Raw genomic sequence first — 23,661 nt, 5'->3', positions numbered from 1 at the left:
CCTGCAACCTCCCTGTCATCCGGCCCTACCTTACCATCTGTGGGCCAAGATCTCCTAATGGAGTTGTCCTTGAGGCCTGCTGCTGGTTTGCCGGGATGGGCCTTGCATTGAACCTCACTCCAGTGGTACAGATCTTTCCTGACGACTTTCTTGGCCTGGAAAATGGTTCCATCCCGTCCTTTTGTGGGTTCTCCAAAATTCATTTTGAGACATTATTTTAAATTGTCTGGAGGGAATTTGGGAGAGCTCAGGTGAGTCCCTACCTTTTCTCTACTTTCTTGGCTCCATAATTAGTTTGGGCTGAGTTTTTAACTCTGCCTCTGGTCTGCACTCAGCAAGGCGGAAGGCGTTAAGTTTTTCTATCCTTAAAAAAAAAAAAAGTTTTCTTGTCTTGCAGATGAAGCTGAGCCAGGGAAGTGCTGTGCCTGAGGTCACAAGCTTGCAGGCTCCCCAGCCAGGTCTCTGTATCAGAGCCTGTTGCAGGGATAGATTGAATATCATACCCCAGCCCCTGCTACAGTGACCCTCTTCAGAGGCAGCCTTCATCTTTCCATTTATCTCCCAAGTGCCAACAATGAAGTATATAAATAGTATATAATGCACTTCCATTCCCAGGGCTGTGAGGGATATCGCATGTCAGTGATTATCCCCATTTGACAAATGAGAAAGCAGAAGGAGGCAAGGAAGCCCACAGTGGCTAACAGGTAAATGTTAAGACTCCATCCAAGACTCCTGGTTGGCTCTGCCTCAAAGACCCTCTCCAGGAGCTATCGACTGAATCCAAGGTTTATCAAGCATAGCTCATGGCATGGAATAGAGAACTGGGTCTGAGGACCTGAATCTCAAATCCAGTCCCAGACACCTTCTAGCTGTGACACTGGGCAAGTCACCTAATACTTGTTTGCCTGAGTTTCCTCAACTGTAAAACAGAGATAAAAATAGCCCCACCTCCCAGAGTTGTTTTGAGGAACAAATGATAAAGTGCATAGCATACTATGTATCTTATAGTGGGTTTTTAATTAATGGATGTTCCCTTTCCTCAAAATAGAGGAGAGGGAGATTGAGACAATTATGTCACCATTAACAGATAAAAATCTTTTGACATTTTTCTCTGAATCTCCCCAAAAATAATAACACCAGCAAAAGTCCATTTCTTATTTTTATTTCTGGAAATAGAGAAGCCAAAATAATTCTGGGAACTAGAGTGGCTAAATGTTGGAATCTACTAATTGAAACCTTTCAAATAACAGCTTTCCTTGGTTGAAGAGAGTTTCATGCTATACAGTCAGTAAAGATGTGGATTTTTTGTTCTTGGGTGCTTAACTTAGTGTGAGTAATAGGGAAGCAATGAACATCTATCACCAAATCTGGGAGGGCTGGTCACTTTACTACTGAATATGCTTCTGTTTTCCCTGCCTTAGTGATTTGTCAGAGTCTCTACTTGATAAGTGTCTCTACACCAACAACTCCCCCAATCCTGACATCCTGATTCGGACTTCTGGGGAAGTGAGGCTGAGTGACTTCTTGCTCTGGCAGGTAGGTACGCTTCAGCCATATCTTTGGCCAGAAATAGACAGATGGCAAGGAATGTTCTGGTAAAAGTGCTTAGATGATTCGGTCATTCCAAGAGCCCCGTGCCTGTAAGACTTGAGAATGTTATTCCTCTCGTGATCTCATCCCCTCTCTCCACCTACAAGGTGAAACCATAGGGAGAAGGTGAGATGGTTAGAGAATTGGAGCTAGCAGAGGTCCCAGAGAAGGATTCTCAAAGATGACCAAGTCCAGCCCCAATCCAGAGCATAAACCTTCCCTTGCAACATACCCAACAGCAAGTCTGCTTGAAGTTCCAGTTGTGGGGAACTACTTGAAGTAGTTCATTATACTTTGGGATAACTTTAATCATCCGGAAGTTTTTCCTTAAACATCATCCTAAATCAGTTTCTTCCCATTATTCTTAGTCTTGCCCATGGAGGGTCAAGCAGAACAAACTGAAATCCTGTTCCACAGGATAGACCTTCATGTACTTATAGAGAGTACAGTACAAGATCCTGCACATCGTAGGTGCTTAATTAATATGTTGGCTTTGTGTGGGTACGAGAGAGAGAGTTCCCAAGTCTTATTTTCTCTAGGCTAGACATCTTCAGTTCACTGGCATACTTTCGCCTTCATTCTGGTTCCATTTCTCTGAATGTTCTTCAGCTTGTTAATGTCCTTCTAAAAATAAATGTTATTTATTGCTTTTTTGGAATACATTTTAAAAAATCCCTAGTGTTTAAGTGCCAGAAGAAAAGTGTATGCTAAATTTTATGAATAAGGAGTTAAATGCTAAGGTTGAGTAGGAGCAATTTCAGGAATATTGGCATCTATTAAACCTAACCCTTGGAAAGTCTGAAAGGCTCTCTAGAGTCACAGACTTTCCTGTATCCTCTGATACTTGTTTCTTATAAACAAATACTTTTTTAAGAGTCAGACATCTTTTATCATTGGAGAAATTGACTCAAACATTTTATTAAGCTTAGGAGTAATGCTCATTGTTCTGGAAAGATAAAATGGGGTCAGATTGTATCCCTTTTTTAAAAGGTAGATAGTGGAGTTTATAGTTTATCCTAGAAGCCATAGAAGTTGGTTCAATATGGAAGTCATGTAGTTAGATCTGTGCTTAAGGGAAAGTACTGTGACATCAGTGTGTGGGATGGACAAAAATGAGAAGTTTCAGGGAGGGAGACAAGTAGGAGGCTGTTGTTATAATAATCTAGTTGAGGTAATGGTCTAAAGTAAGGTGGTAGCTATGAGTGGAGAGAAGAGGTTGGATAAAAGAGGTGTAATGAAAGTACAAAGAACAAGATTTGGCAACTGGATTTGTAGGGTAAAGGAACAGTCTGGAATAATTCTGAAATTATATACTTGGGATACTGAAAGGATGATGATGGACAGAAATGGGAGTTTTAGGAAAAGGGAGGGTTTGGGGAAAAGAGAATACATTCCATTTGGGCTGTGTTGCATTTCAAGTATATCTGGGGCATCCCATTTGAAATGTCCAGTAAGGAACTGGTGATATAGGTTGTGGGTGCTAAAGATTAGCACCTTATTAGGGGATAGAGATTTAGGAATCCTCTATGCAGAGTTGGTAGTTAGATCAGTAGAAGCTGGTGCAGAGAGACAGGAGAAAGTATAGGACAGAATCTTGTGAAGAGCCCACAGCTAGGGAACATTATAAGCCAGCAAAGGAGAACGAGAAGGCAACAAGTCAGATAAGTAGGGGGAGTCCATCCCCACATTCCAGAGAAGGGAGAGCATCCCAAAGAGCGCAGTCAGTGATGGTAAATGCAACAGAAAGAAACCTTCCTATTTGGTCATTATGGGAAGTTAATGATAACTGGTTTATTTTGAGAGAGTTGTTTCAGTTGAGAGAGAAGTTTAGAAGCTGTATTGCAAAGGCCTCAGGAGTGAGTCAGAAGTGGAGGCTGTGAGGAGTTAGCTTGAGAAGGGGAGGTTTGGGCCTAGCTGAAGGTGTAGAGAGAAGCCAGTGGGCAAGGAGAAGATGAATGTTTGAGAGCTCAGTCTGTTGGAGAAGAAGGGAGTATATGTGGTCAAGGCCCACATACAGGGGTTGAGCTTAGCAAGAAGAAATCATTTAGTTCAGGTGCTTTATGACCATTTACTTGTTGCTGTTCTATGGGTCCTGAAGGCAGATCTCTGTGTACAACAATTGAACCCTGATGCAATGAGGTTGTTGATAGATTGCCTACATATAGGTTGGATTGTCTTTTTTTTAATTCTTTTTTAAAATTTTTAATTCTCATCCATCCTGATTTCCTTGTGAGAAAATTTCCTTTTACTGGTGCAATTTAGCAGCTGCTCTGGAATTTATAGTCTCAGAGTTGCCCAGGACACCAAGAGATTAAGTGACTGGCTCACATCAGTATGTCAGAGGTGGATCTAGTTCTTCCTGACCCCAGACTAGCTCTCTACACCATTCTACTCTCAGAGCATATGGCATTAGGAACCAGATTAGTATAAAATGTAGTTTAGGGAGCTGTTGGCTCCCATCATATTCTTGCCTGATCTGTCTCCATGTAGAATATTGTGCTTGGCTCTGGGTGCTAGATTTTAAGAGAGACCAACCATATCGGAGAGTGCTGAAGACAGTTGAAGTCTTACGAAGACTCTTGTATGAGTTGAAGATATTTATTCTGAAGTGAAGATAGCTTGTGGGAAAAGAGCCCACAGTGAGACTTTTGATAGCTGAAGGCTCAGTGTGTGGAAGGGAGAACACAGTTGTTTCTGAAGCACAGATCCAAGTCTTTATTGAAATAGACCTTAGAGATCATTTAGACCAAGGAATCCCTTTGTCAGCATCCTCAATTCAACAATTCATTCTTTGCTTTAGAGGCCTCTGATGGTGGAAGTCCATTGGAGCTTTTAGGCTGCTCTTTTGGGATTTGGTTCTGGTTCTGGATTTAAAACAGGAAAAGGGTCCTCCTCAGTTTTCCTTATTAAAATTAGTATTCTTTGCAGCAGGGCTAGGTAATCAATCATGTATTTCTCTCACACACCCTCTACAACAGCCCTACACACACACACCAGTTTTTGTTTTTCAGGGCATGTGTCCCTCAGTTTTCAACAAATTTTCAGGTGTTGGTTTTTTAATCCTTTTATCACCCTCTCGAGGAGTCAGGGCATCTATTGGCCAGGGATGGAGGATGTAGGTGGATAAAAGACGTTTCTTGTGACCAGCGCTGTCCAACAGTGCTCACCAAAATAAATGAAAGCTTTGAGAAATCATCTTGGATCCTTTAGGAAAGCAATAATTCCATTATACTCTGCCATTGTCAAGCCATAATTAGTTTATTATGTTCAGTTTGGGGGTTTTTACATGTAAAAAGGTACATGAATCTGCCCCTCAGGGATTCCAGATTTGAGCATGAAAGGATGCCAGAGACCACTTCCTCCAACCCCTTCTTTTGTAGGTAAAGTCCCTTAATCCCCAGGGTGAGTGGGACAGGCCGTCAATCTCAGAAGCAGGCTAGAAGCCCACGTGCCCTGAATCCAGGGCCAGTGCTATTTATATTGCACCACACTAAGACTCCAGCTGATGGTGTTTGTGACTTAATGGGACCAGCAGACAAGCACTGCAGATGAAGAGAAGGGCTTTGAACTCAATGACCCATCTCTGTTGTCCTTTTAGCTCTGAATCTGTCACCTTCTGCAGTGTCCCTAAGTATCTGGGACAGTTCACCTTTCTTTACTTCAGTTGAGAGATCATAGTTTTACAATTGGAAGAGACCTTGGAAATCAAGGAGGCCAGTTCCCTCATTTTATACATGAGGAAATACAGACTGCAGAGCCCAAGGTATAGCATGTGGTGGAGCCATGCCCAGAAGCAGTTCTTCTCTCTCCATGTCCAATTGTTGACAGACATATTCCAGCCAAGATGGAATGGCCATCTGTCATACAGGGATTCTGGAGAGGGAATTCCAATGCTGGATGAGAGGTTGGATTCATATGCTTCTAAGAATCCTTCCAGTTCCAAGTGTGGAACTCATTTATTTAAAACATTGTGAGTTTTTTTTTTTTTTTTAATAGCTCCACTATTGTCTTAATTTCCTACAATCTAACACCCCTTCCCCCGACTGGCACCATTAGTAATCCTGTCCTCATCCTCAGACTTCTCTGATCATTTGTTCTTTATAAACAACATGCAAAAATCATTTATACATCTAGTGGCAACTGGGTTAGCTATAAAGCTCTATGATACTGGATGTGAGAAGCAGAGGAGTGAGATTTGCTAATTAAATGTATTTCCTGGGAGATTCCTTCCTAGTGGAATCTTGGTCAGACTTGTGCTTTAAAGATCATTTTGATAGATGAATGGAAGAGGAAAAGGAATAGTTGAAATGGAAGAGCAATAGGAGAGAGTTGAGGCAGGGAAACTATCAGAAAGCTATTACAGGCTTCAGGTCAGAGCTGATGTATGCACAAGATGTTGTGAAGATTGCAGGTTGGATGTGTGGAGTGAGGGAGATTGAGGAGTGAAGGGGGGCAGCGTGGGTGAGTAGGATGTCAGTAGTACAATAATAGGGAACTAGGGAGACTTTGGAGGCAAAGATAAGAGTTCTGTTTAGAACTGGTGGAATTTGAGATGCCTATAAGATATTCACTTCAGAGTGTGTAAAAGGCTAATATTGCAGGAGTTGTGGAGTGAGATTAGGTCAGGATATAGAGCTCGGTAGTCAGCTACATAGAAATGATCATCCAAACTGCTGGGAGCAGGTGAGAGCAAGCATTGTAGTATAAAGGGAGAAGAGGGCCCAGAATAGAGTTTTGGGTTAGTGGGAGTGACTTAGATGAAGAGTCAGCAAAGGGAACGGAGGAATAGTAGTCATGAGCACCTGGAGAAAAGAGAATAAGGTGACTGACAAGGTCAGTCCATTGTGGAGAGGTCAAGAAGCACAAGGAGTAAGAGCAGGCTATTAGGTTGGCAGTTAAGAGATCACTGGTACTGGAGTCAGCAATTTCAGAGAAATAGTTTCAGTCAAAGACCAGATTGTAGAGTTTTAGAAGCGAGGAGGTCTAGGCTGTAAGTGTACAAAGCTACCTTTCTTCAGGAGAAAGCCATGGAGAGGTGAAAGCCTATAACTTCTAAAAGACTTTCCTTTAGCCAAGACTAATGCGAACGGTTGTGAAAGTTTTTTAAGATTTAAAAAGACATGGACCTTGAGGAGTAGAGGGCATTTAAGATAAATAGTTCCTCATTCCTCTTGGCCACTAGGAAGAATATTCTCTTAGACAGCATTTATAAAAACACACAGATTATTCAAGGAAAATAATTGTCACACTTAACTGAGCCAAGCCCCCATCTTTTCCATTTAGGCATCCTCTAAGAGCAACTTTAACAAACTAGAAACTATGGGTAAGGAATCTGGATTCTGAGAAATTAGGAAAGGAAATTTACCCAGAGACTTTAAGGGAAACATGATAGATTTTTTTTCAGCTATTTGAAGAGCTCTTGTGTAAGTGGAGTGAATAGTCTTGAGTGATGTTTCTGTCTGTATCACAGAAATCCATGGAAGAATGTGTGAAAAGTAACGAGCTTAAGGAGTATGGTCTCTCCTGTTTTTCCCCACTTGGCATGTTTGACATTTTGAAGAAAGGGTGGACTTGAGGCTGTGTAGTTGATGATCATCTATTCTGTCTCTTCATCCTTCTCCTCTGCACCCATGATTTTTCCAGTTATCTGTCAGGGAGTGTAGTTAAAGTCACAAGAAGGAAAATCAAAGCTGCCTTTTAGGGTCATTGATTTACAGCCTGAAGGGACTATAGAAGCCAGTTTCTCATTTTTAGAGATGAGAAATCAAGCCCAGGGAATTTAAGTGACTCGCATACTTAGAGTAAATACTTACTAAATAGGAAAGAGGGGATTTTAACTCCGCATCTTTGACTCTGAGGTGATGTCTTTATCATATGACACTGTGGAACTATTACTAAAGGGCTACAGCCTGTGCTATAAATCACATCTGCAAATTTGATTTTATTCACTATTGTCAGTGGAAAAATTTCTGTTGCATTTTAGAGCTATTGCGCACATATATATATTGATGCTGGGGCCCAGCTGAACCTTGAGGGGAGGTGATCCTTGTCAGCCGAGCAGATTCTCTCTAAAACAAAGTCTAAGCTGTGGGGGAGCCTGCTTGGCTGCAGGTCAAGTGAAAAGGGGTGAAGGGTTGGGGTAGGGACTTAATCAACCATGAGTTTTGATGAAAAGACTTCGAAGTAAGTGAATGCAGTCTTCAGCTGCCTTAAAGAAGTAGGTATCCAATCAAGGGAAATGATAGAACTACTAACTAGTTAGTGCTGGTCATTCTACATCTGGGCTTTTGTGTTCAGGCAGTGTAGCCATGTTTTAAGTGGGAGAATCCAGGAGAGCAAAAAAGATGCTTGAGAAGGTGGAATCTGGAAGCCATATGAAGAACAATCAAGCTGTGAACCTAAATATGAGACTAAAGAGATATAGGATTACTGTCTTCAAAAGAGTTTTTGAGGAGGCTTCTTATCAAGGAAGGCAGAATTGTGCCCACTAAATGGGGATCATGGTCGGTTTCTCGCTCAATCTGAGAATAAAGAGATGGGTTCTTACTGTGTGGAGAATCACCTCCATCATTCTATGCTTTGGAGCCAAGCTGGGGTGATCATGAATCCCATTCAGGAAACTACAGGGGATTTGGGACTAGATCCCTTCTGGCTTTGGAGCAGCTTTGAAACATGAGGATTTATAGCACTTAGACCTCCACACACACATTATAGCACCCAGCACTTAGAGGGCTGCACAGAGCTTTGTGTACATGCTTGCTGCTGAACTTGGCAATCACTTTGTGAATCAGGCACTATTGGGTAAGAGTATAGACCTGGTGGGGTTTGCAGAATACTTTACGTGTGCCCTCCTTTGATCCTCAGCACAACACTGTGCTCAGACAGACAGGAGGTAAGTTACTTGCCCAGAGTCACCCAGCTAGTGGGGTCTGAGGTGGGATTTAATCAGGGCCTCCCAGTTCTCTTAGTCTTATCTGGCTACCTCAACTTTGGCCCAGGACCCCATAGCAAGTAAATGTTGGGTGGAATTTGTACCCAAGGCTTTTTGACTGGCTTACAGGCTGGTGTTCCAACCACCACCCTGGTCTGCTTTCCCTTTGCCCAGGGTTTCCCAGCATCTGCCCTCAGTCATGGTCCAGCTCCTGGGACTGGGCTGCCGGGAAGGGGTAGTGAGGTGTCTGAGACAGTGCTAGCTGTGCTCACGGTCTTCCTTTCTCTGCCCACCCCTGCTAGACATCTCACTCTTGCCTGGTGTTCCAACCCATTCTCTGGCCAGAATACTCCTTCTGGAACCTCTGTGAAGCCATCTTGCAGTTCCAGGTGAACCACAGCATGTTACAGGTAAGAGCCCCAGAGTCAGCCTGGGTAAAAGTCAAGGGAGGAGAGCCATAAAGGAGGCTTTTCAGCACCATGGCCCTCTGTCACCTGAGATTATCAGACTACAGTGGTGAATGAGGCCTGAGTCACGCAGAAGATTAGCATCCAGGGGCTCTTGGACAAAACCATGATCTTTCTGGGCCTTGCACTTATACTTACTACACCCCGTGGAATATCTAGGAAAGGGGTGGATAGAAGGGCTTCTGGGTATTCCAGACTCTGAGGAACAAAAAGGCAGTCACTAAAAGGATAGGCTAAGGGCTTGGCCTAAAATGATTTGGTCCTGTACAATAAGCACCAGATTACTAGAACGTGGGACCCTTCTTCAATGTGCTTCTTAACCATCAGGCTTCAAAAATATAGTAATGCCTCATTTATTGAATATCATAAGGGAATGAACTTTTCCACAAAGGGGAATTTTCCATCTATCTAAAGCTTACCCATTTAGGAGCTAAATCTTTTCATTTAAAATTTAACCATTTTAAAACTGAAAATTGCCCTAAAATACATTACAGACTTCCCTGCTTTCTTAAACAAAGTATACTGCATATAATTTAACCCTTCTTGATGACTGAAAATCATTCTTTTAATCTGTCCTTTCTGATTTGCTGCTTCACATCTATTATAGTCTGGAAAGACTAGGTAATTCACCTAATTAGAATTGTATCTAAAATTAAAAGAGGGCTAGGCTTTGAATAAGGGAGGCCTATGGGGCTCTCTCTTGAATGAACAAGAAACATGGACTTTGTGACAACAACTATGGCTGTTGAGAAGCAGTTTTTACTTTTGAATTTCCTCCTCTCTCCACCCCTCATTCAGTTCAGGACCCTACAGATGTTTGACACGAATTATAATCTACTAACAAACTTTGTTGCCAGGATTCTGCAACCTCCTGTCAGGGTTTCCAGGAGCAAACAAAATCCAGACATAAATCAATCCCCCTTAAAATCAGTAGTCTAGACTCTGTTCTGAAGTGTCCTGACTGATTCAGAGACAGGGGACTGGCTGTCAGCTTTCCAGAGCCATAATTTTGTTTTGACCCTGTAAAAGTCTGTTGTTTGACTCTCAGAAAAGTTACCTGTGAGCTTGATTAGTTAAAATGTTTATTGAATGTGGGATATGGAGGTTGAGTACAGGGATCCTGGCCTAGCATTCATCAGACCAGTGCTTGGAGAAGTTGGCAGTTTTCCTCCTCTCCAGCATATGAGTAGTATGAGGGGAAGCATCTGAGGAGAGGGGTCGAGAGCATTTCCTGGTTGTGGGCTTTGCCTTGTCTGCCTGGCCCTGGCAAAGCAGCATTAAAGGAAGTCCAGGAGTCCAGGTGTCATGGTGTGCCTTTGGGAAAGCACTGGTGGACACGAATGTAAAATTTGACATAATATACTAAAGGGAAGAAGATCCAGCAGTCAAAACAGTAAGAACAATAACAACGATAATTCACATTTGTAAAGCATTTTAGTGTTCCAAGTATGTTCTTGTCACAACAATCCTGTGATACAAAAATATTTTTAGGGATTTTTTGGGTTCATATCTACAGTTTTATACTTGTAGGGAATACATGGTATGGAAACTCTAAGGCAGATTGACAGCTCTGGATAGCCCTCTATCCATTACCCTGCACTGCCTTATCATGTACTCTGACCATTACAGAGTAGAAAATTAAGGTACAACGATTAACTGATTTGTCAGGAATTTCCTATTTGTTGTCAGCACAAGGAACAAGCATGACTGTTGAGGGAAATACTTTCTCCACAACTCTCTAATACAAAGAAAATTAATAAGTTGTTCTGCCTCTTAAGTTGTGAATCGAGTTGTGAAATTACTTGTGGCCATAAAGAGATACTGAGCAACATGAGGGCCTCTGATAGCTAAATCTGAGAGACTGAGGTGCTGTTACTTGTATGCTAATAGTATAAATTATATGTGGAAAAGAGAGTCAGGAGACCCAGGGTTTATTCCAAGTCTCCCACTCACTAGCTATATAACCTTGGAAAAAATCTTCTTTCCACCCTGGGGCTCAGTTTCTTCATCTGCAAAGTGAAATTACGTGACAGAGGATTTTGAAGGAAATTCACTTCTTGCTCAGTTGATCAGGGAGAGCTTCGTGAAGAAAGCAGAGCTTGATCTGGACTTTGAGATGGACCAGACTTAATAGAGGCTTGACCTTGGGGCCAAGGAAGAGGCAGAAGCCAGGGGGCATCTAGGCGGGCAGTAAGAAAGCACAGTGTGCACGGCCATTGGCACAGAGGAGGAACAGGAAGGGCAGCAGCCTTCAGACAGGACCTGTCAGCCTCTGGACACATGCATTTCTGTGCAGAGGAAGAGGCGGCTTTGTAAGGCTTCATCAAGGAGTGTAAACTTGTGGTTCAGCCAGCTGGAAATGTCCTGGAATCCCAGCACCTGAGATCCAGGGGTATTGAAAACCTTCCCCAATCCTGTCCCTCTCCTCATTTTGGAGAAACAGTTTGAGAGCAGGAGACTTCTTTTCCCAGTCACCAAGAAAGTCTGTGTCACAGAGGGATCAGAACCTGATTTCTTGACTTGTAATTCTATATACTTTCTATTTTATACTCTGCCTCTTACTTTTAAAAAGTATTCAGTATAACTCTAAGCTGCAGCCCTAAAATGGGAGCTCCTTAGAAGTGAAAGTGTCATACACGGGAAATCACACCACTTAGTAGTTCATTGTCCTGTGTTTCATAAGCTGGGCTTGGACAGAGCCCACTGTGATAAATTAGTTGATAAGGGGTCATCAACAGAAGTTAGAGGTTTGTGAACTCTTCAACCTCTAAAAATGATTTTATGAAAGGGAAATTATCTGGGCAGATGTCTTTTGTTACACTGAGTAGAGACCAAATGTGAGGAGATGGATCACTCCTGTTTCTGATGCTCTGAGCCAGAAGCCACCAGAGCAGTCTGGGAGCCTGAGCTCCTTCAGCATCTCCTCAGAACCCTTTTGATACTGCCTTTCCTCCTTAATTCATAAAAGGGTAGGGGCTGCTCTTATCAGAAGGTGGATCTCATTCCTAAAACAAAGCCTTTTGCACCTTAGACATGCACATAGGCATCCTCTCCCTTCCCGTTCCCTGTTCCCAACATAAGACTGGAATTCAGTAAATGTAAATAGAAAACAGTTAAATACCTGTTGTGTCCAGAACACTGTGCTGGGTACTTTGTGAGATGTGAAAGTTTAGGCAAGAACTGTGCCTTCAAGGAGCCTGAGAGGGAGGAAGGGAAAGTGACATGTCATTGGTAGACTGGAGTTAAATGCTCATTCCTTATTTTGAGATAAGTTTGGTATAGGAGAATAGCAATATAGTGATTCAGAGCACAGCAATCACTGGTAGGTTTGTTGGCCCAAGAGTCAGGATAAGGAATTCTTGCTAAAATCTTCATGTCACAAATGTACCTGATTGAGTAGGAAGCCTGTTCTTCCTGAAGGAGGTAGAACTTCCAAATATTTGGATATTTTCTTAGCTGCAAAATAGTTTAAATGACAATAGACTATTAGCAAGGGACTTTTGTGTCCCTCCTCATTTTGAAACCTCTTATCCAATTTGACCTAATCTTAATAGGTCTCCATTTCCTTTCTTAAAAATGAGCAATGGGTCTAGTGGACCTTTAAGGATCATTCCAACACTTAAGGAAAAAAAAATCCTGCAATTCTATATAAATGCCATGAGTCCATCAATAAGTAAATAGAGCCAATCACTTGATCAAAAAGCATGTTGAGGGGGCAGCTAGTTGCTGTAGTGGATAGAGTATCAGTCCTGAAGTCAGGAGGACCTGAATTCAAATCTGGTCTCAGACACTTAACACTTCCAGCTGTGTGATCCTGGGCAAGTCACTTAACCCCATTTGCCTCAGGGGGGAAAAAAGCACGTTGAAGTGCCTCTGTGTGCTAGACACTGGGAATGTAAATGCAGAAGGGGGACAGTCACTTCTTTCAATTCACTTATATTCCACTGCAATGAACTTAAAGATGAAGCATCAAGGATTTGGATGGTAGGTCAGGACAGGATTACTGTCCTGTCCACTAAGTGGTTAATTGAAAAAGCAATGAGTTTGGAGTCAAAGGACTTGGATTCAAACTTTGGCTTTGCCCTTAGTGCATGTCTGACATTGGACCTCTTTGGAGCTTAATTTTCTTGTTTGTAAAAGAAAGGGATTGAACTAGCTGACCTTTAAGGTCTCTATGATTCTGTAACAGAACATTGACTATTTCAAAATGATGATATGATGATGAAAGCACTTTGCATGTATTATCTCATGGGATCCCATTTTATAGATGAGGAAATAGGTGAAATAATTTTCTCAGGGTTACATAGCCAGTCTGAGGGTAGGACTTGAACTCAAGTCTTGATTCACTTTGACACTTAGCTCCAACTCTTAATGTGACAGCCACATTACCTGATGGAGGAGTGTCCTCAAATTCAAGTGAGATAGTGTAAAAGTGGAAAGCACTCCAAAGAGGGGAGAGGTGATTAGTAAGGGAAGGAAGGAAGACAGTTGGACTAACAGAATTAGTTTTCTATGTGTATAGATTTGGCAGAATGAGATGGCATAAACATCAGATTGGCAGTAGAATGCCAAATGGGGGATAGTAGTAAGGTCTTGGTTCTGACCCAGCAGGCCTTTCTAGTCACCTGTGCCTGATCCCCAGTCTATGCTCCTGGAAAAGACATCCTAGCCACATGCTGGAGTATACTGAGTATTACCCATCTAACACAGAGTATTGATCAAGTGTACATCATTTAGGGCCACTTGAGAGACAGAAAGATAGTACCATTTCTAGCTAGAAGTTTATTATGTAGATTGGAACATTGGGTACATTGGAATATGTAGATTCCAATGGTTGGCTTTGGGCGCTTCCAAGAATAAATTTAATAGGATCCTTGCTCTCAAGGAGTTTATAATTTAGTATTATTTCATGTCAGTCCAGTTATATTTTTTTTTAAATGTGTGAATGCTGAGATGGGTGTTATGGACAAATAGGGCATCAGGATCTCATTTTAAAATTTTGTTATATTCATACTCTGGTTAGGCACTTCAGGCATTGAAGGAAGTACAGATATAAACCGTAAATGCATTGGATTAATAAATTTTAGCTGACCACCTTCAAGGCAAAGTTCTGCTTAATGGAAACAGCATCAGACCTAGAATCCAGTAGACTCAGGTTTGGGAGTTCTTTTGCCAATGAGAGAGTTAGACTAAGGTCTCTTCTCTGACATTCAGTATCCATGCTCTGCACTAGAGAGCAGCCATGGCAAACTCAGAAACTAAAATCTGTACATGAGAATTCCTGCTCATTGACTTAGAAAAGTATATATATATTTCTCTTTTTTTATTAATACAGTAACACATTAAAATCAGAGAAGGTCGAACTAAGGAGCTGAATGTGAGCTACATGTTTGATGCCTCTGATGGAGGATATATGGATGATCTAGTAAGAAAGAAGCTGGTAATGTCATAGAGTTACAGAGTGCTGGGCCTGGGATCAGGAAGGCCCAAGTTTGAATCCACTTCAGATACTATCTAGCAGTGTGTGATCCTGGGCAAGTCACTTGGCTCTGTTTGCCTCAGTTTCTTCACTGTGAAAATGAGGATAGTTATAATACCTATCTCCTAAGGTTGCTGTGAGGATGACATGAGATCTCTGTAAAGTTTAGCATGGTAGGTGCTTAATAAATGCTTATTTCATATGCCCCACCACCACTACCATGGACTTTGTAGTTTAGTAGAAGATTTAAGGCAGTAAATAGACTGAGGTATGAATGTAATTCTAGGGGAGTTCAGAATAAGGAAACAATGGGAGTTGGAGCTTTATTCTGGCTTTTAGGTTGAAACAGGATGATGGCAGAAGAACACTGGATTTGAAATCAGAGGCCTACAAAGTGACACGGACCTTGGACAAACTTCCTGGCCTCTCTGAACCTATGAAATAAGGCAGCACCTTCTCCCAGCTAGTTGTAAGGCAGGTGGTCTGGACATTTGAAGGGCTGTTTAACCGCTGCCTGGTGGTGTCCGAAGCAGGAGTTGGAATTTCCCAGGCAGAAGCAGGATTGGGAGGAGGCGAGCAGAGGCACAGAGGAGGTTAGCTGTACAGTCTTCCCCTTCTTCCCCATGGCTTTCCCTGGTGATGTCCTCCAAGGGCTAAGTGGGCATGGGAAGGTTTTCTCCAGCATCGCTCAGCTATCCCTCGCACTTGTTCTTATTCCACTCTGCTTCACCACCTCCCAGGCCACCCTGCTCAAGCCTCTGCCCTGCTTGAACCTTATCCATGCTCCCCTTCCCCTGCTTATCTTCGGCAGAAGGCCAGAGAGATGTATGCGGAGGAACGGAAGAGGCAGCAGCTGGAGAGTGACCAGGCCGCAGTGACAGAGCAGCTGCTCCAGGAGGGCTGTGGGCCCGGCAGGGATGGCCAGCTTCGGCGCATTCTCTTGCACAAACGCTCATCAGGACGAGAAGAACGTATCCAGGGCTTCCTGCAGGCTCTGGAGCGCAAACGTGAAGAGTGGCTAGCCCGCCTCGGCACAGCTTCCGCATGAGGGGGCTGCTCGTGTTCTGTCTGCTAGCCGAGGACCTGCTCCACCATTCCTGAAGGGAGTCAACGTGGGTTTTGATAATGAGCTTTGCTGTAATCCTGGGAACAGGTGCAGTGGGGATTGGGCCTTTCTGCCCAGCTAGATTCTTTGTCAATTGATGCCCTTTGTCCAACCCCCACAGAGGGCTTGGTTAGGGATGACAGAAGGTGAATGTCTTCCTTGTGGCACCCTGTAGCTGTCTTAGTACTCATGAGTAACTTGAGGAGCATCAGGTCCTAAAGTCAACCTGTTCTTTCAGACCTGTCACCTCCTGAGCTGCTGGTGGCCAGATTTCTTTATCTTCCAACAAACACCATCTCTCATTAAGGGGCTTTTTAATACAGGATTGTCCTCACCCCAGAAAGTACTGCTGTGTTGCCCAGCCCAGCCTCCTACTACCTCTGTGCCTCCTTTGTCCTCACAAGTTTTAGTTCATTTTGGATTTAACAGCAGAAATCTGGGGATTGTTTTGGGCATGGGGGGCAGGAGAAGATGGAAAGCTGATCATTTGCTTTCCCTCGTGAGCTTTCCCACTTGGGCTCTGCTATTGAATCGTCCCCCCACCCCTGACTTGTCAGGTACAGCCCTGGTTGCTCTGCTGAAAAGCTAGGCTCCTCCAGTGGTGGAACTAGGCCTTCGAAGACAATCCAATTACCTATTGTTGACTCAGCCCACACATGCTTTTCTCAGGCAGGGTCATGGGGCCAGCCTCATCCCTCCTGCCAGAGCTTGTCCTCTTAACTTGGCTAACTGGGATGAACCAGTATGTCCATTTGGCTGGGACTCCTTTTTCGTGCGACCTGCCAAGGCCAGCAGACAAGGACATCTCTTCCCTGTTGGCACTGATATCTGCCTGCCGTGGCCCTGGCTGTAGCAATAGCGACCCTTTTGATAAACAAAGCTCGTGTCTGACCCTTCTTGAAAAACTTCCACTTGGCAGCAGTTTCTCTGTCTTCAGCCTTGGTGGACCCCACAGTAGGAACCAGAGGGAAGGGTCAAGGGCTATGTCCTTCCTTTCGTTCTTCTTGCCCTACCAAGATGCAAAGCTGATCAGAGGATTACCAGCCTGGCCCCTTTGCGGCTTTGAAGGGGCTGTGTTGCTTGAGCTCCTCTACTTTAGGTGCTTGGGATAGCAGCAAAAGCTGTGTAAGGCTGTAATCCTGTCCTGATGCCAGATACTCTTGTCCCTTCTTTTGAGATTTCCAGACTTACTTCCCCCATGCCTCAGATAGCTTTGTTATCAACAACACTTTTCAGACATTTCCCCCAGAAATATTGAAGTTACAAGCCATTACCTTTCCCTTCGAATAATCCTTCCCCCAAGCCCTCCAACACTTGTATTGGCACAGGGTACCCAAAGAGCAGGTGCTATGTAGTTTCCAGCTTTAAAATGGGATTGTTGACAGCTTTAATTAGGGAGCCATGAATTATAATGCTATAATTTGGAGCCCTACAATTAAGAGGGAACAAGGGGCTGGAGGCAATGAACAGAATTGGCCTTTAGATGAGCTTGATTGACATATGAAGAGTAGTATAGTCTTGTTTCTCAACCTGCCTAAGATCGGTCAAGATTGACTTGGGTTACTAGGGAGGATGGCTCTGGTGATTAATGGAGTTGGTATCCTTAATTGGCCATCAGTCTTTGGGTTCTGGGAAAGGTGTTTGGGGTGGAGCAGGGAGGAGTTACACCTCAGGGCACCTTGGGTTGTAGCAATGAGCTTGGAAGAAGAGAGACCACAGTCCCAGGCTGCAGCAGGAGCTCCAAAATACAGGTGCTTTGAATTTGTACTGTGGTGGCTACACCTTAGTTGCAAGGAACTATTAATCTCCATCCTAGCCCCTTTATCAAACTCTAGACTTAGAAATCAGATGGTATCCGATTTAAATAGCCTTCCCTTCCTGTTATCTACCCCCATTTATTAATCTGTAGTCTCCTGGGCTTCAAATACATTAAAAAAAATATCCGTCTCACCTGTAAAAGTTGTTTGCTACTAATGCAATGGAAGGCCTTGCTTATATGGTTTCAGTAGCTGCCTCCAGAGTTCTAGTGACCCTTTTAGGGAGCGGGGAAAACGCCCTTTTCTCTTTCCCCTTACAGCCCGTTCCCGGTTTGCTTTCTAATCTCTTGAGTCCGCTGCAACTCTTTGTGAAGCTGTTTAAAGATGCGGGGTTTTTTTTTTTTTTTTTTTTTTTGAAAGGGGGGGAATGTTTTTAATGGGGACATGAGAGGTCATTAATCATTTTTGCTGTCTCAATAGGACCAGGATAGTTTTGCTCGGAGTGTGGCAGGTTTTTTGCCTTCAGCCTCGAACTCCGTAGGGCGAGAGTGACTAGAGGGGTCAGGATGGGGGGTGGGGGGCTGTTTGTGGGGTGGCTACTGATCATGAAGGGTGCTGAAAGGACAGCTCCCATCTGGCCTACTTGGGCCCCGCGAAACCCGAATAGTACCGTTACGCCCAGCCCGGAACCTCTCTCTGCTAGGGAAAAGAGCAGTTTGCAGGTGAGTTGTCTGAGAGATGTCGGCAGAGTGGTAGTTCCGAGAGCTGCACGTCCGGCTGCACCAAGCCGTATCCCCTACTTCGTTCCTTCCCCGCCTCAGCGTTGTGTGCATGCGAAGCAGCGGGAGCAGCACAGGCTGGTGGCTTGGGCGCTGCCAAGCTGCGCGCAACAAACCGCTGCCTTCGGAGGAGACTCGCAACCCCCACCCCTGGGGCCCCCTAGCAGGGGGCGGGGGAGGGGGGAGGGAATCCAGAATGTGTCCTGGGTATTGCTAGTAAACGAAGTAGCTCGCTTGCATAAGGTGGAAGGAACTTTGCAAAACCAAGCCTTAGGCGGGAGTCCAAGCCCACCCCCCTGTGCTCCTCGCATTTAGCGCGCGCCTCCCTAGTCGGCCTGGTGCCCCCCGCCCCCACCGCGCGCAGTCGCTTCGCGCTCCCCCCTCCAATCTCGCCCCATCCCCTCCGAGGAGGTGAGTTTAAACCCCGCCCACGTGACCCCAGCTGGGCCAATGAACGGCGGCGGGAGGTGAAATCCGGTTCTAACCGGTCCGGGGCTCCCAGCGCTATAAAAACTTTATAAACCCCCCGGAGCCCAAGCAGTGTGAGGAAGAGGAGACGGGAGCGACCCCCGGACCGGCCGCTGCCGCCGCTGCAACCCGCGCCCAGACTCCACTGCTGCCTCTGCTCCCGCCCCTCCACCGTCACCACCATGCCCAAGAGAAAGGTACGTGGCGCGGGGGCCCGACTCGGGCGCAGAACCGTCCCGCCGCCGCCTTCCCTTGGGCTGCTGGGGGCGGGCAGGCCTGCGGTGGGAGGCCGTAGGGCCAGGAGGAGCGCGGCTTCTCCGAGCTCCGGCGCCCGCGAGCGGCAGGGGCCATATTGAAGGGGCCGTGGTAGCGGCGGCGGGAGGAGCCATGTTGGTGGCTGTTGATCCTGTTACCCCTCGGGGCCTGTCATCCTCCTCCTCCCGTCGGCCTCGAGGGCCCGCGCGACCCCGCGCGCCAAACCCCCTCCCCTCCGGGCAGACAATTCAAACCCGAAGGGCGGGAAAGCCGAGGCGCGCGCGGGGCTTAATGGAATGGGGAGGGGGGGCTGAGGAGATGGGGGGGCGAGGAGGGGAGCAGAAAAGGGGTGGGGGGAGGACGCGCTGCCGCCAAAAAACCGCCGCGCGGCGGGGAGGGGAGGGGCGGGACCAACCGTTCCCCCCCCCGTGGGGGCGGGGCTTTGCACCACGTGTCCGTGCCCCGCCCCTCGGCGCGGGACGGCAGAGCTGGAGTGGGACGCACTGAGCGCGAGGCCGCCCACGCCCCCCTGGCCCGCGCCCTAGCCCCACGCCGGCGCGCGCCGGGGGTTTATTATTCTCTTTTTTCCACCCTATCCCCTCCCCTTTCTTCCCCCGGCGCCAGCTGCTCTGCGCGCGCGCTCCAGCGCTCGACGGCTGCCATGGAAACGGGCACCCGGGGCCCCTCCCCTCTGCCAGGGCGGGGGAGGAGGAAGGGGGTTATTTGCACCATCTGCAGCTGTTGCTTCTGCCTCTCGTGGAGACACCCAACCCTGGCGGCTCTCCCGGCGGAGGCGGAGGCCCCCCGGGTCGTCCCTGCCGTGGGACCTCGAGAGGGGCCCCTGGGAGCCCCCCCATTAACAGCCTTTCCCCGCCTTCTTTTAATAGGCTGAAGGAGATGCTAAGGGAGACAAGACCAAGGTTAAGGACGAAGTAAGTTGGTCTCCTCCCCCGGGGAGGGCAGCGCTGAAGGCGCGGGGGGTGGGGGGAGGGGCGAGGAGGGGCCGCAGTAACCCCGGCGGGGCTGGTGGAGTGGTGGCGGGCGTGCACAGGCCCCTCCCCCTCCCCGAAGGTCACTGACGAGCCTCTTGTGTCCGGCCCCGGGCGGCATGGTCTGCGCGGGGCACTCGGAGACAGCTGCTCTCACGGTCCCGGCCCGAACTTGACTCTCTCCCATTCTTTTTGTTAGCCACAGAGGAGATCTGCGCGGTTATCTGCTGTAAGTACCTTCCTTTTCTGTCTTCGCGATAGGGTAGAAGCAGAAGTAATCCTTCCGCCAAAGAAAGCTTAACTATCATTAACTAGTCCTTGGTTGAAGCGGAGATTTCAGGACGATCTCTCGAGCTTCTGCCGGAAACTGGCCCTTAACCTTGTCCACAAAACCGGACCCTGCCTCAGCGTTTAAAGAAGGATACCCTAAAATAAAATGGGGAATTTCAAGGGAGACTAGAGGTTTCAAATGAAAGATTGAATTTAGGAGCTCTGAGTTTTTTCATAATCTATAGTTTGTTTAATTTTAGACCTTTTTTCTTCCCATTTTGAAATTAGAAACCTGCCCCTCCGAAGCCAGAACCCAAACCTAAAAAGGCCCCTGCAAAGGTAAGTTGGTGGATCTGTTGGGGAAGGGAGGGAAGAAGGGAAAGCAAAGCAGAATTTTCAACAAAATCTTGATCAGTGATATCTAACGAGTTTTGACTTTATGTATTTAACTCGACACTTGAGGCCTATGGATCCTGTGGTAGGGGAGGTAAGAAACATGAATAAGACCAGGACTATCTTGATAAGAAGTTACTGTAATGACTGACAGTTTTATATCTATATGTGCTCATTTAAGCAACTTGTCTGAGATCACAGAACTTGAAAAAGGAATTTGGGGCTGGGTTCTCTTACAGCATACCTATATATGTTGTAATAAAATAAAGCTGCATTACAAAAGTTTAGGTGGGAGACTCCATTTGCATGTATTGTATAAAGTCTAACAATTTCTAACAGAAATTTTTGTTTTCTTGCTAGAAGGGAGAGAAGTTACCCAAAGGGAAAAAGGGAAAGGCTGACTCCGGTAAGGATGGGAACAACCCTGCAGAGAATGGAGATGCCAAAACAGACCAGGTAAAGTCTTGTTCCTTCAGCCAGTTATTGATCTCAAAGACTTATCTATTGCATATATTGGCAACAGCATAATCTCATTAGGATCTGAACATTTGTGTACCCTCCGGTTAATGCAGTTTTTCCTTCTGCCCATTTTAAAGCAGGAATTCACTGAACTGACGTTTTAAGTTGCAATAAGAAATTTGCTCCTTCACTGCCATGTGTTGCCAGTTTTCCCAAAGACTGCTGAGAATATTGCATGCACCTCGTAAATTTTTGCCCTCCACTCCAGAAGCACCACTCATAAAATGGTAAAATGTTAAGAGCCAGAAAGGACATCAAATAATATCTAGTCTAACAGCATTTTACAGATGAGGAAATTGGAACCCAGAAGGGAGTGGCAGCCTGGGGGCAAGACACTTCTCCTTTTTGGACTCAGTTTCCCTCATCTCTAAAATGAGGGGAGTAGACTAGATCCTGAAAGGTCCCTGATAGCTCTAACTATGGCTATGACTTGCCCACAGTCATGTAGTAGTGACCTTTAACTGCATTTTAAATAACGGTTAGTCTCTTTACAGTACACAACAGTGCTTCAAATCTAAAAAATTAAAACCTGGTCATGGGAGGGAAGAAAACAGTGAAAGGAATAGAATAGTAGGTTTCAGGCAAGATTCATGATTACTCATTTGTTCACATATATACAGATATATGTAGGGCTTTTTATCATTTGCAAAGTGCTTTTTTCATTGTATCCCTGCAAGGATATGATTCCCATCCTAGAGTTGGACCAAGAGCAGCAGGAAGCTGCCTAGGGGCGTACTGAGATTTAGTGCCTAGACAGAACTCTTAAAACTCAAATCTCCAGTGAATCTGGCTGCCGGTCATGCCTGTCCATGCTATTAATAACTGTTTTCTTTTTCTTTCAGGCACAGAAAGCTGAAGGTGCTGGAGATGCCAAGTGAATTGTGTGAATTTTTGATAACTGTGTACTTCTGGTGACTGTACAGTTTGAAATACTATTTTTTATCAAGTTTTATAAAAATGCAGAATTTTGTTTTACTTTTTTTTTTAAGCTATGTTGTTAGCACACAGAACGCTTTGTTGTTGTTTTGGGGGGGATGGGGCAGATGTTACAGATAGGATATCTCAGAAGCTGGATTGAAATAGGTGGGGATTTCTTCTCCTCCTAGTTTTTGAGAAGACTTCTCTTGGATGCCAAGAGAGGTTCCCTGACACATTCTCTCTCTCTCTCTTTCTCTCAGACACATAGACACACACACAGATTCATAGATATGAACACTGATAACCCTCAGCCTGTCTGGTGAGGGTAGGAGTGGATAACTTCAAAAATTTGTACTTCTTCCCTGTCTGCCATAAGCATCAACTTGACTCCTCCAAACCCAGGGGCCTATCAGGACCTGCCCCTATTTCCCTCTTTGCTTCCACCCCCAAATCAATTGTGTTGGATACCAGTTTTTCAGGTAATCTGAACTTGAATTATGGCCCTAAGGAGGCCTCCCCCAAAAAGCCGCAGCTCCTTTCATATTGGGGATCTTTTCTAATTAAGAATTCTGCAGTTTTCATTTCCTCAAAGTCAGGGTAGGCTCGTGAAAAGTTGTTAAACAACATAAGCTCAATGTGAAAGTGTCCACCCTCACTCTAAACTTTTCCCTGTTAAGGTATAAAATAAAGACTCTTCATTGGGTTTTATAGTGACTTTATGTTTTTGGTAGTCCACGGAGGAGGGGAGTTTGAAAGTTGTTGTATAATGTTGCCGATCGTAGCCCATGTCCTGCCTGAATTACCATGATTGTTTATGAAAAGTATCTTTAATAAAGCTGGATACAGTTTGGCTTGGATTGTTCTTAAATATTTTTCTATTTCCTGTGGAGCCCAGTTTTGGTAATCTGAGTTCTTAGCAGTAGTTTTCAGCTTTCTGGGATGTGCCTTGTCATCTTTTCATCATCCAGTGGTGTTGATTCTTTAGGCTATAATCCAAAGTTACTTTGTTAAGGATATTTGTGCCAGCAGTTCATATTGAGCATAAAAATGGCTCTTTGGTGATCAGAGTATTAGGTGTAAATCCAGAGAATCTGGGTCTAGTCCCACATTGGACTACCCCATTTCAGCTTGATGATGTGGCTGAAAAAAGAGTTTGTTATGCTGGAGGTACACCAGATTGGAGAATCTGGAGGCCTGGCTTCTAAGACCAACTCACTGATACTTTAGGAGTCAGGCCCTTCCCCAATGTGAGCAAGTAGGTTTAAATTGTTGCCCTGACGTTTCCAGAACATTCTGTTGGCATATTGGAGAAAAGATTTGGTAATTAGGAGGTAATAAATGAGTTCTATGTTTTCATAATTTGTGATTGGAATTCAATCCCTGATTGAGTCTCATGCTACAGAATAAATCTTCTCAAAGGTCATCACTTCCCATCTCTGACTCCATTGGCTTTGTGTAAGATAAAAGGGTGACTAAATATCCCTTCAGATCTGAATCCCTGCCTCTTGTTGGTACCTCTTCCATCCCTTTAATGTTTCTCCAAGTCCTGTAAGGTCCTCATCTCTGATCATTCTCATAGGGAGCATCTGAGTTTGGATCTGTGCTCTTGTTTTTATACTCCTATTTTGTATGTCCAGGCATCTGCTGGACATCTGCCCCTGGGTGTATGAAAGTCACCCAATATATCACATGCAAATTCACATCCCTCACTTCTCTATGAAACCCTTTTTCAAAGGGGGGC

General features: G+C 45.1%; 2 protein-coding genes across 6 annotated transcripts in view; both read left to right on the top strand.

Moving 5' to 3' along the window:
* The window catches only part of DHDDS (dehydrodolichyl diphosphate synthase subunit), a 32,301-nt gene extending 14,770 nt beyond the window's left edge, over window positions 1-17,531 (top strand). For all 3 annotated transcript variants that reach the window (XM_051988129.1, XM_051988130.1, XM_051988132.1), the window contains 3 exons: window positions 1,422-1,536; window positions 8,824-8,931; window positions 15,279-17,531. In XM_051988129.1, the coding sequence (XP_051844089.1) occupies window positions 1,422-1,536; window positions 8,824-8,931; window positions 15,279-15,515 (460 nt within the window). In that variant the 3' untranslated portion in view covers window positions 15,516-17,531. The remainder of the gene's footprint in view (window positions 1-1,421; window positions 1,537-8,823; window positions 8,932-15,278) is intronic.
* Window positions 17,532-17,924: 393 nt separating this feature from the next.
* Window positions 17,925-22,777, top strand: HMGN2 (high mobility group nucleosomal binding domain 2). 3 transcript variants are annotated; one of them, XM_051988134.1, is made up of 6 exons: window positions 17,925-18,773; window positions 19,719-19,763; window positions 20,020-20,049; window positions 20,379-20,429; window positions 20,844-20,939; window positions 21,080-21,838. In XM_051988134.1, exons 1-6 carry the CDS (start codon window positions 18,759-18,761, stop codon window positions 21,104-21,106), a joined length of 264 nt encoding a protein of 87 aa, XP_051844094.1. In that variant the 5' UTR covers window positions 17,925-18,758; the 3' UTR covers window positions 21,107-21,838. The 3 variants fall into 3 exon arrangements, with proteins under 3 accessions (XP_051844094.1, XP_051844095.1, XP_051844093.1); XM_051988135.1 differs by having other exon boundaries at window positions 17,926-18,773; window positions 21,083-21,838; XM_051988133.1 differs by lacking the exon at window positions 21,080-21,838 and adding an exon at window positions 21,845-22,777 and having other exon boundaries at window positions 17,929-18,773.
* The last annotated feature ends 884 nt before the right edge of the window (window positions 22,778-23,661 follow it).

The sequence above is a fragment of the Antechinus flavipes genome, chromosome 3 (genome assembly GCF_016432865.1).
Source record: "Antechinus flavipes isolate AdamAnt ecotype Samford, QLD, Australia chromosome 3, AdamAnt_v2, whole genome shotgun sequence".
NCBI classification, from domain to species: Eukaryota; Metazoa; Chordata; class Mammalia; order Dasyuromorphia; family Dasyuridae; genus Antechinus; species Antechinus flavipes.
This window is presented reverse-complemented; position numbering and strand designations above follow the sequence as displayed.